The sequence below is a fragment of the Leucopleurus acutus genome (assembly GCF_964270905.1).
Source record: "Leucopleurus acutus genome assembly, chromosome: 16".
Taxonomy (NCBI): domain Eukaryota; kingdom Metazoa; phylum Chordata; class Mammalia; order Artiodactyla; family Delphinidae; genus Leucopleurus; species Leucopleurus acutus.
The window spans coordinates 4,459,762-4,470,823 of NC_139158.1; the positions used below are offsets into that span (position 1 = coordinate 4,459,762).

An 11,062-nucleotide genomic window follows, 5' to 3' on the forward strand; every position below is an offset into this window, starting at 1 on the left:
TATCAGATGTGTGCTCTCTATGTTTAAGTGTGACTGGTTGTTTTTTTCCTGTGAAGCCCATCAGAGATCCATGGTTCAACAGGGAATTCTTACAGCGTAAGGGAGAGGATGTGATGAAAATGGATCACAGCGCAATCACTAACATGGCCTCCGATGTGTGTGAAACCAAAACCACAAACCATACTTAACCAGCAAACACACCAGTCCACCTACAGTGGTGCAACTACTCCCGTGCAACCAAAGCACACCAACTCTTTCCCCCAGAGGACGCAAAGTCCCTTTATCCATCTTTGGGTGCCGTCATTTCCCTTCGACCTTTAATTCTCTGTAACTTAAATACTGAGCTATAAAATTAACTACTATGACTGTGTTTTATATGAGATGGTAGAGAAATGGGAGAAGGAAAGGGAGACAATGGTTAACATGTAAATGAACAGATTCACATCAAAATAAGGGCAGAACGCTGAGAACCATTACAGCCCTGGTTTCTGCAGCGGGTCACGTGGTTGTAACTGTATTTAGAACTGCTTTCTTGCACACCCAGTGTGTGTTCTCTTTGCCCCCAGCAGGCCCCCGAGTGTGGCCTCCTTAACCAGAGACAGAAAAGGGGATTCTGGGAAACGTGGTTGGCTCAGCCCAGCTGACACACAGAGCTGCTCCACTGGCCTTCCATCTGTACTGGTGAAACCCAGTTCCCGTTTTACATACGTCTGTTTAAGAACAAAATCAGCCATTTAAGACAAATATTAAGACAACGGTAGTAAAGGTGAACATAATAGATACAATATGCCAGTGTCCAAGGTATGGGAAACACTGATCCATACGATTAAATAGAAGCTTCTCGGCTTGAAAGTCATGTGATTCCACAAACTGTAGCCCCTGCCCAGCCCACCCCTCAGTCCAACACCTGTCTCCCATAGCACCTCTGTCTGGCCCTCGGGAAACCCTTGGAGTTGCTAACTCCTAACCACATCCAGAGCTTCTCCGGCTCTGATCCTTCACACACAGCGTGACTTCCGCCTGGATGCTTCCCACCCCACAGCCAGCCCCGCAGTCCCTCCAGTCCTCACCTTGCAAACACCTCCTGGGACTTCCCTGGCGGCAGCAGTTAAGACTCCAAGCTTCCACTGCAGGGGGCGTGGAATTGGTTGGGGAACTAAGATCCCACATGCTGCACAGCCAAAAAACAACAACAACAAAAAATCCCAAAAAGACACCTTCTGACTCAGGAAGACTTCTCCCGTGAGGCCACTTGGGTCCCCGTGGCAGAGCTCATGGCTCTGTCCCCACGGCCCATCCCATTGTGTCTCCCTCTCCCCCTGGGTTCTGAGCTCTTCAGCGATGCCTGTCAACCCCTGCCGCCGGAACAACCTTCGCCCGCCCACCAGCTTCGCCTCCCCTCCTGCCCTGGCCCCTGTCTGAGGTTTCCCAGGACCAGACCATGGAAGACCATTTGCGCACCAGGAACCACTCAAGGAAATGCAGCCAGGGGAAGCTGGTGAGAGAGGGGGACGCAGCATAGGAAAGGGGACTGAGGGGGAGGGAGGGCTCAGGCACAGCCACACAGAAGGAAGGAAGCTTCCATGGCATCCCAGGGCTCCTAAGGAGGAGAAGTGGTGCCGAAGCCTTGTCCTCGCCTGAGGAGGGAGCTGGGCTTTCACACTCCCACACCCCTCAGGGTTAGGAGCCCCGTCCCCTTCCCCTGCGGGTGCTGCTGTGGGAAGCTAGGCGGGGCGGGGTGGGGGGACCGTACGTCTGTAAGGACTCGTCCAAGGAGAGGTGGGCAGAGAATCAACATCTGTCCCGAGCCCTCCTTAACCCACACAGATCCACTCGCATCCCATATGAATTCCACTCTGGGTGGAGAACGCTGACTGGAGAAGGGCTGGTGGGGTCACGTACAGCCCCTGAGGCCCCGGCTGACGCTTCTCATCTTCCCCATCCTTGGCTTTAGCATCTCTGCTGGTCTAGGTGGCTTGTCTGATGGGGTTACTCAGACCTTTACCCCCAAGGAGCCAGAGCCCCTGCTTGAAAGATCTGGATACCCTTGTCCCCTCAGTGAATGGTTGCTCAGGGAAACGGACCCAGGTCTATTTGGGGGAAGGACCAAGGAAACACTACTCTATACGAATACCGGGAACTGTCGCATCGTAAAGTCCTTGCCCGGGGGACCGGCTTCTCCTGCGATCAGCGGGCTCTGGCTCAGAACTGGCTCAGATCTAGGAACTGGGAAAGAGACTGTGACTTTCCACTGGGGAAGATGACATTGGTCTTCAAGGTCACCACTTTTTTTTTTTTTTAATATAAGTCAAGCAATAGCCTAGTTGGCTGTTCACCCCTCTTGTCCCTGGGAACACCATTGTCTGCTACCCAACACCATGGATCCCTTCAGGCCTGGACGCCACCCCCAGCTTACTGCCCATTTCAGTAACTATGTCTGTCTTGTCCTGGGAGTTCAGCATTGCATCTGGCCGCTGCTACTCCAAGGATGCTGCCGCCCTGTTGACACAAGAGAGTCCAGTTCCGTGAAGGCACTTCTAATGTCAGCCCAGGTCTACAGACAGCAGCTCCTGCTTAGCTCCTGAATGAAGCCAGTGCCTTCTCACCTGCACACTGCTCATCTCCTCGGGGAGGGAAGGTCCTCTGGGCTCTCCCACAGCATAGCCAACAATGGGTTCTCTGGAATAAAACATCTATTTTCTCCAGACTTCTGATACTTTGACTCAGCACTCTGCCCAGGCAGTCCTGGCAACCCCAGCTCACTTGATGTGGACCATCGCCACATCCAAGCTTCCAGCGGTCGTCTCAGCAGAGCAGTAGGACCAGCTCCAGGTGCCCTTGCCAGGGCGCTACCCAGGGGGACACAGAGGTGTGTCTCAACCTCCAGGCTAATATGCCACCCACTCCCAGCCCCTCAACCCCCAGATCCACTCCTAGGTGTGCTTCCCTTGTTCCTGCTGGTAGGTATTAGCCAGGACTTGCAGGTCCTTTGGTGAATAATCCCTTCCCTCCCTTGGCGGAGCCAGCGCTGCCCCAGCCAGGCCGTGCCGGGCCTAGAACCTCATCATAGGAGGGCAAGTATTGTCTTGAAAGACATCTGCCTCAACCAGACCTCTGCATGGTCTCTGGACAAGGTAAGAGGCACAGCTGGTGTTTCTAGCAAGGGGAATCGGGTCACACCTGCTGCCCAGAGTTGAGGGGAATGTGGGGGCTTGGTGTTCTCAAGGACGTTGCCCAGATACCCCGGTCCGAGCCATAAGTTTCGCTACTCTTGCATTACGCCTTGTGCCTAGTCCTTGGCAGTCGACGCTTGGCAGAAAGAACCGAGTCCCTTTAAATACTGCACGGAGGCCTCTGACGGTCTCTCTGTGCCTTCAGTTAACTGTGGTCCCGAGCCTCTCTTTTACCCTCATCGTGGCTTTAATGGTGCTCAGCGAAACCAACCCACTCCACAGTACCTATAATAACCGTGTCTCACATCTCTGAAGTGCTCAAGATACCGCACGAGCTGGGGCATCTCCTCTCACCTGGTATCCTGTCCTGTCCATCAGTATAGTGGCCAGGGGTCACCACCCACAAGGGGGCCCCTGTTGCTACAATGGGCGAGTGGTCCAAGCCCAGGGTCCCCACTTTAGACTCCACTTGCTAAGACCGCTGTCAACACCGTCAGTCTTAAGGTGGGCTCCCCAGGAGCAGACCTTGAAACAAGGGTCTACGTGTGCGTGATTTATTAAGGCCATGGAGACGCCAAAACTGGCTTCCTCCAGCGTCCACTCTCTGGTCCTCGTCCCTCCCAGGAGGGTTTTACTGAATGAGCCCATCCCCCACCAAGGGTCTCAGGCTACAAGGATGGCTCTAGGGTGAGGGGCACTGGGCACGGGCCTGAATACTAAGTCCCTTGTTTCTAGAGCGACCAGGAAAATGCGCCAGAGAAATGAAGCCCCATGAAACCCAGAGGTGAAAACACAGGCAGGACAATGTATTTCCTCATTTTAATTTATTTTTCGTTGTTTGTTTCTCACTTACCAACACATCTGTAAAACGTAGCAGGCTCTGTTAGTAAAGGAGAAGCAGGGAGGACAGCAGGGCAGAATCTAAGTGGCCAGATGGGGGAGTCGAGAGCAGGAAGGGCTTGGGGGCCTGAGGTGGCGGGTGCCCCCCCGCCCCGGCATCATCCTGCCTTCCCACAAGGCATCATGTTGCTGCTGCTTCGACTGAGCCCCAGATGCTTACAAAACTGTCATAAAGAGCATTTCTGGTGCCTCCAATCCCTGTCCCTGACATTCTCCCTCTGACTCCCGGCGATGAGGCAGGGTCTACTCGGGCCAGCCCTCTGCACAGCCTGGCCCGGGAGAACCTGCCGCTGCGTCTCAAGGCCCCAACCCCATAGCCTCAGTCCCTGGACGGGCATCTGAGAAGGGAGGCTAGGGTGGGGCTACCCGGAGCTCTTTGGGAAGGATGGAGGGACCACCCCTTAGGACCTTGGACAGCACTCCCAGAAGGCCCTCTGCTTCAGCCCCAGGCTTTTCTACTCAAGAGGCATTAGGGAGCGGCTGTGGGCGTGGGAACACGGCAGCAAAGAGGCCTAGAGCCGGCCTGAGGCTTGCCTGGGTGGCCCTGGAGGGAAGGTTTCACCTTCACCCAGAGTGGACTTCCTGGCGTTTGCACATTGACCCAGCGGACACTCGGACCCTGTGTTTATGAACACAAACATTTTAATCAGGATTTTATCCACCCTGATGAATTTTCATTCTAGGAAGTATTTTCAAGGCAAATGCCATTGAGGACAACTTAATGCCTTGATCAGTTTTCTACGTAGTGCAGATACATTTCCTTTTTTTCCCATGAAATAATTTTCACCAGGACCAAATCCTTTTCACGTGCGTTGTACCACGTATATCGGACTCCCTGGTTAGTGTTCGAGCTCTGTCGAATGTCACCCACTGTCTCGTCTGGTCATTGGAATTTCTCTCCTGCGGCTCTCACCTCCAGTAAGTCCAATTTTCCCAGGGAGGCTTCCCTGACCGACTTCTCACCTATCGGTACCCGATGCCGAATCTGAACCGTGTGCTGTTTGTACTGATGTGCAACATCCGTGCTGTTTTAGCCTCGTCGACTTCCTCCTGTGGAGTGTTTCTGAGGGTGAACCCGTCCGACCACTCGGTTGACCCGGTAGAAGGATGGTAGCCTTTTCCCGGCGATATTCCAGGACGTCCCGAGACCCCGGAACTGGGTCAAGACGTCCTAGCGGGCGCTGAGCTTCCTGGGTGGGGGGCAGGGACAGCGGCGCCCTCCCCGACCTCGGCCCCCGCCCGGGGTCACGGCGCCTTGTCCGCAGCCTGCTCGGCGCGCGGGGCCCCGCCGGCGGCCGCGCGCGCGCCGCGGAGCAGACCCAGGCCCCGGGAGCGGCCGGCGCCGTGCAGCTGGCGCTCGTGGCGGCGGATCTGCACCTTGTGGCGGAAGCGCTCGCCGCAGTCCTCGCACACGTAAGGCCGCTCGCCCGAGTGCGTGCGGCGGTGGCGCAGCAGGTTGGACGAGACGCTGAAGCGCTTGCCGCAGTCGCCGCAGGCGTAGGGCCGCTCGCCCGTGTGCGTGCGCTGGTGCTGCACGAGCGCCGAGCTCTCGCTGAAGCGCTTGGCGCAGTACGGGCACGCGTAGGGCTTCTCGCCCGTGTGGATGCGCTGGTGCGTCACCAGATTCGAGTGCTGCGAGAAGCTCTTGCCGCACTCGCCGCAGCGGTGGGGCCGCTCGCCCGTGTGCGTGGCCTGGTGCCGCACGAGGTCCGTGCTGCGGCTGAAGCCCTTGCCGCACTCCCCGCAGATGGTCGGCCGGTCCCGGGCGCGCCGCCGCCGCCGCTGCCGGGCCGGCGTCAGGGCCGCGCTGCCCGCCGGGCCCGGGATGGCCACCACCGAGGGCGCCGACACGGCCGGCAGCACCATGAGCTCCTGCAGCACCACGTAGCCCGGGGGCGCCACCACGACCGCGGCGGGCGTCCCCGGGACGGCGGCACCGCCGCCCCCCGCGGCGGGCACCAGCTCCAGCTGCAGCTCCGGCGGCACGGGGGTCAGCTCCAGCTGCAGCTCCGGCGGCTGGGCCCCCAGCTCCACCGGGGTCAGCTCCAGCTGCACCTCCTGCTGCTCCTCCAGCTGCTGCTGCTGCTCCAGCTGCTTCTCCAGCTGCTGCAGTTGCTCCTGCAGTTTGAGCTGCAGCTGCCGCTGCTCCTGCTGCCGCTCCAGCTCCTGCCGCTGCCGCTCCAGCTCCTGCTCCGACCCCAAGTCCACCGGCATGAGCTCCAGCTCCACCTCTTCCTCCTCCTCCTCTGGCTCCAGCGGCCGGGGCTGCAGCTGCTGCTGTTGCAACTGTTCTTGCTGCTGCTGCAGCAGCTGCTGCTGCTGTAACTGTTGCTGCTGCAGCAGCTGCTGCTGTAACTGTTCTTGCTGCTGCTGCAATAGCTGCAACTGCTCTTGCTGCTGCTGCAACAGCTGCTGCTGTAACTGTTCTTGCTGCTGCTGCAACAGCCGCTGCTGCTGTAACTGTTGCTGCTGCAGCTGCTGCAACTGTTCCTGCTGCTGCAGCTGTAACTGCTGCTGCTGAAGCTGCTGCTGCTGCTGTAACTGTTGCTGCTGCAGCTGTAACTGTTGCTGCTGCTGCAGCTGTAACTGTTCCTGCTGCGGCTGTAACTGTTCCTGCTGCTGCAGCTGTGACTGTTCCTGCTGTAACTGCTGCTGCGGTGGCAGCTGCTGTGATTGTAACTGTTCCTGCTGTTGCTGTGACAGCTGCTGTTCCTGCACTTGCCGCTCCTGTGGTTGTTCCTGCTGTTGCAGCCGCTGCGGCTGTGGTTTCCGCTGCTCATAGTGCACAGATTGGGGATTTTCCTGTAGTTCCTGCTGCTGCCCATCTTGCTGCTGCTGGAGCTGTTCCTGCTGTTGCTGTGACAGCTGGTGCTCTTGCATGTGCTGCTCCTGTGGCTGCTTCTGCTGTTGCATCAGCTGCGGCTGTGGTTTCAGGGGCTCCTGTCGCACAGGTTGGGGGTTTTCCGGCTGTGGTCGAGGCAGCCGCTCTTGCCCGCCCTGCTGCTGCTGCGAGTTTGGCTGAGGTCCTGACCCTTCATCTCGTGGCTGCAGCTGTTGCCGCTGCTCCTGCTGTGGCTGCTGCTGCAGCTCTGGCTGCTGCTCTAACTGTCGGGGTTGCAACTCCTGCTGTTCTGGCGGGGCTCCCTCAGCGGTTGCACCGGCCCCCCTCGGGGCTGAGGCTGCTGGCCGCAGTGGGCTACTGCTCCTCTCCTGAGCCTCTTCCTCCTCCTGACTCTCACTCCCACCGCTGCCACCTGTAGCGGAAATGGCAGGAAGCCAGGAGAGAAAGATCTACAGGCAGCTCTCCGATCCAGACTCCCAGGATCTCCCCCCTTATTCTGCCCCATGTACAGTCACTGTACCATACACTCCTGAGCCCTCAGAAGGGACCCCAAAACACTGGACCAAGTGACAATGGCGGTGTGGTAGAAACGGAAACGCCCAGAGGTGTGGAGTTGGCTTGGAGAGGTGCCCCAGGGACAGCTGGTCACGTCACTCTGGACCCCAGCCCCCGATCTCTCCTTTGGGCCTTCTGCCACACAGGCTCCGTGCCTCAGACCTTGGCAGTGACACCGTGGGGGCCTGTGGCTCCCCAGCACCTCTCCCTGAGAAGTCCTTTGGCCTTAACGGCCATCCAGTAGGAAACAGTGAACCAGCCATTCCCACGGCTAAGCCACAAGCCCATGCTGAACTCACACCTCAGTTAAGGTCACACCGTAAATTAAAGGAACTCACCTCCTCTGTACATAATAACGAATTTCTGTAAGGCTGCCTGGAAGTGTTTCTGCGGCAGTTTCTAAAAGTCACCAAAGTGTCAGAGAGAACACGAGGTTTCCAGGTCGGAAGTCCTCATTTCAGAAAAACTCTACCAGTGAGCAGCTGTCTAACCTCCTGCAGGTTCAGGGCCCTCCTTGTCTGTAACATAGCTTAGTGACACCCACACCAACAGCTTAATGAGTGAAGCAGGAAGAGCCCCGACATTACCCCTAGCAGGTGCTTGAAAAATCCCTCTCCCTGTGGGTTTGGAATGGGTTTGAAAACTAACAAACAGTTCGGAAATACTGAGGATATAACTAGCTCCAACTGAAACAGTCCTTAAGCTGGAAGTGTTTTAGATTGTTATTCTGGGATGGAAAGGACCAACTCACGGCCCCAAGTCAACATGGCAACTGGCCAATTATTTAACCTCTGGGAACCTAAATTTCCCCATCTGCTAAAGAAGACAAATCCCTTTCAGGGAAATCGTGAGAATTAGAGGGGATAAATGAGCAGCCCCAGCACGGTACAGGACGTAGTGTAAGCTCAGCTAAACAGGACTCATGCCGTTGCTGTTTCACAAAACCCACACGCAGTCTCTCACTTTGAGCATTCCTGCTGTGTTATCAGAAAATCTGAAGAGGCTTTCTCCATTCCCAAGTCTGATTTCAACATCTGTTCTTCGTACAATATCATCTTTTCAATTTTGTAATGGAAAGTAGAGGTTTGATTTTGTAAATTTTGCTTTCTGGCTACTTTTCCAGGAATATATTGAATAATAAATAATATTGAATTAATAAAGCCAAGGGATATCTACATGTAAATAATTCCCTTTTAGGAAACTATTCCCAATAACCTTTGCTTAGACTAACAAATCAGTGAACGCATTTTTCCTATACACTCACATCAGGTGGGAGTATGCGGGAAGGGAGGGAAGACAGCCATGAAAACCTGTTTTCTCGGCAAATCGACACTCACATGGACACTCCCTTCTCCCACCACCTCTGGGTGCAGCAGGGACACAGCACGCCTCTGTGTGGGTCCTCTCATTTCTAGGACAGTGCTTGGCCATATGGCCACTCCGGACTTCTTATGGCATTTTAAACATTGTTAACAACAATGCTGTAGTAAATGTATACTTAAGTGTCACCTGATGTGTCTGCTCTCGCGAGATTTTTGTCAGTTAAATATTTAAGCCAAAAGAGTCCTGGGAATTCCCTGGCGGTCCAGAGGTTAGGACTCGGAGCTTTCACTGCTGAGGGTGCGGGTTCAATCCCTGGCCAGGGAACTAAGATCTTGCAAGTTGCGCAGCACGGGCAAAAAAAAAAAAAAAAAAAAGCCAAAAGAGTCCTAGTTAAGTCCACACATCCCCATCCAACCCCTCCAGTTCCCTTGGTCCTTTTCATGCTCTGTTCAACCCTGCCCCAGCCCCTCACTCAGCACCCTCGAAGCCCAGAGCGGGGAGTTGAGTCCCACGAGTGTGGCCACCATGGAAAGATTCGCCCAGAGCAGGTCCCAGAGAGAGGCGGGGTCTCGGAAGGTTCTGCAGGGCCACAGTTGCTTCTGGGCAAGAGGGGAGAGAAAGCTGGATGGAAGCAGAGGTCAAGAAAAAGTGGACGAGGTCAGAGACCAAAGAAAAGCCACACGGCCAATGACAAGAGGGCGCCTCTGCCGCTGACTTCAATCTGGGACCTTGAGTCTGGAGCCAGGGACAAGTGGGAGGAAAATGGAGGCTGTGTGAGCCCTGGGGAAACAGCAGAGGGTCCCAGCCAGCACTTATCCAGGTCCGGGGCAGGGGCTGAGAACGTCTGCACTGCCAGGCAGCCCTCACCAGCAAGCCTGCAGCCCGAGCCACCTGCTCTCTCGATGTGAACCTGCCGACGTGAGTGGGTGCAGTCTGCCCTCCACACCCCGAAACTGCCAGGTGGGTGCCCCTCCGCCACCACTCAGGGCTCCCCCCCAGCTGTGGCAGGCCTGGGTTCTGTCAAAGTATCCTTGCTGGGGACCTGAGGACCATCTCCTGGTTTAGGACGTCAGAGGCCCCCCCCCAGCCCCTCACCTGAGAGGGTGTCAGGCCTTGAGCCCCCATCTTCAAGACACCGCAGCTCCAGCACGAAGGTCTTGGTTGCCGGCCCTACCTCCATCCTGGCAGTCAGACGGAGATCCCAGGGAGCCAGCTGTGCTGAGGAAGGAAGGAAGCTGTTCAGATGCGTAGGAATGCTGTGAGCCCCGGGCCCAGGGGCACCAACTCCCTTGACGACCCCCAGAGCTGGCAGCTCACCCCTGCTGGAAAGGAGGACCGTGTGGTCCACAGCCAGGAAAGGGATGAGCAGGGGTGGCCTAGAGGCTTGGATCCCCAGCCCGTTCGCCTGCACAAGGAGTCCTGCCTCTCCAGACTTTGTGCAGGGCCCGCATTCAGCCCCACAGCTGGGGCAGCCCATGCAGCTGCGCGTCACTGAGGGACGATACTAAGGTGGCTAGCTGCACTCCCAGAAGGGACATCTGGGGAAGTCTGCAGAAAAAAGAGAGACTTGTCCATCTCACACTCCCCTAGCCCCCTTCCAAGCAGTGACAAGTCTGTTCAATTCCCTGGCCTCCTGCCTCCCAGGCTGCTTGGGGGGTTCACCCCACCTTCCCAGGCCGCCAGCAGACCAGCGGTTCCAGGCCATGTGGGTCGGTCCAGGTGCCACCTCAGCTCCCAGGAAGGCAGGTTTCCAGGGTACCACGACCCACGGAACTGGCGGGCTGCCTGTCTGGCCCTGTGCCCAGGCAGTCCTGAGGTCTGGAGGGCTCCCCGCCTCTCTCCCGCATCCACCTTGGCCCCTGCAGAGGTGTTCCCATGTCCAGTCCTCCCTCCCCTCCTAACAGGGTGACTCCAGGTCTCCCTAGCCCTGCAGAATCCAGTCCAAAGCCTCTTCAGAGAAGCGTCCCTAGGTTCACCCTGCTGTCCTACCCACTGGGCCTCACCTGGTACAGCATTTCCTGCTCCTCACGCAGCCTCTGCACTAGGGGAGGTGTGGTCAGCAGGGGCTGGAAGGTGAAGGCCCAAGCGTTCAGCCAGCACCTTCCTGAGAAGCCCCCATCCAGAAGGAGCCGGGGAGGCGCCAGGCCGCCCGGGGGCCTTTCTGGGCACTCAGGAGGGTCGGCCGCGGTCTGGGTTGCCGAGGTCGCGCTGGGCCAAAAGAAGCGGGCAGAGCGGAGTTCAAGAGCAGAAGTTGGTGTCGGCTCCCTGG

At 57.0% G+C, this 11,062-nt stretch overlaps 1 protein-coding gene across 1 annotated transcript; it reads right to left on the reverse strand.

Moving 5' to 3' along the window:
* Nucleotides 1–3,991: 3,991 nt before the first annotated feature.
* On the reverse strand, nt 3,992–11,062 carry ZNF853 (zinc finger protein 853). The gene is made up of 3 exons (XM_082857586.1): nt 10,797–11,062; nt 9,889–10,011; nt 3,992–7,327 (listed from the first exon to the last, which is right to left on the reverse strand). Exons 2-3 carry the CDS (start codon nt 9,971–9,973, stop codon nt 5,319–5,321), a joined length of 2,094 nt encoding a protein of 697 aa, XP_082713712.1. The 5' UTR covers nt 9,974–10,011; nt 10,797–11,062; the 3' UTR covers nt 3,992–5,318.

Excerpts from the sequence above, each read along its gene's own strand:
- ZNF853 (XM_082857586.1), bottom strand. The coding sequence starts at position 9,973 with ATGGAGGTAGGGCCGGCAACCAAGACCTTCGTGCTGGAGCTGCGGTGT. Across the intron at positions 7,328-9,888 it reads AAGGCCTGACACCCTCTCAG|GTGGCAGCGGTGGGAGTGAG; the intron begins GTGAGGGGCTGG and ends TTTCCGCTACAG.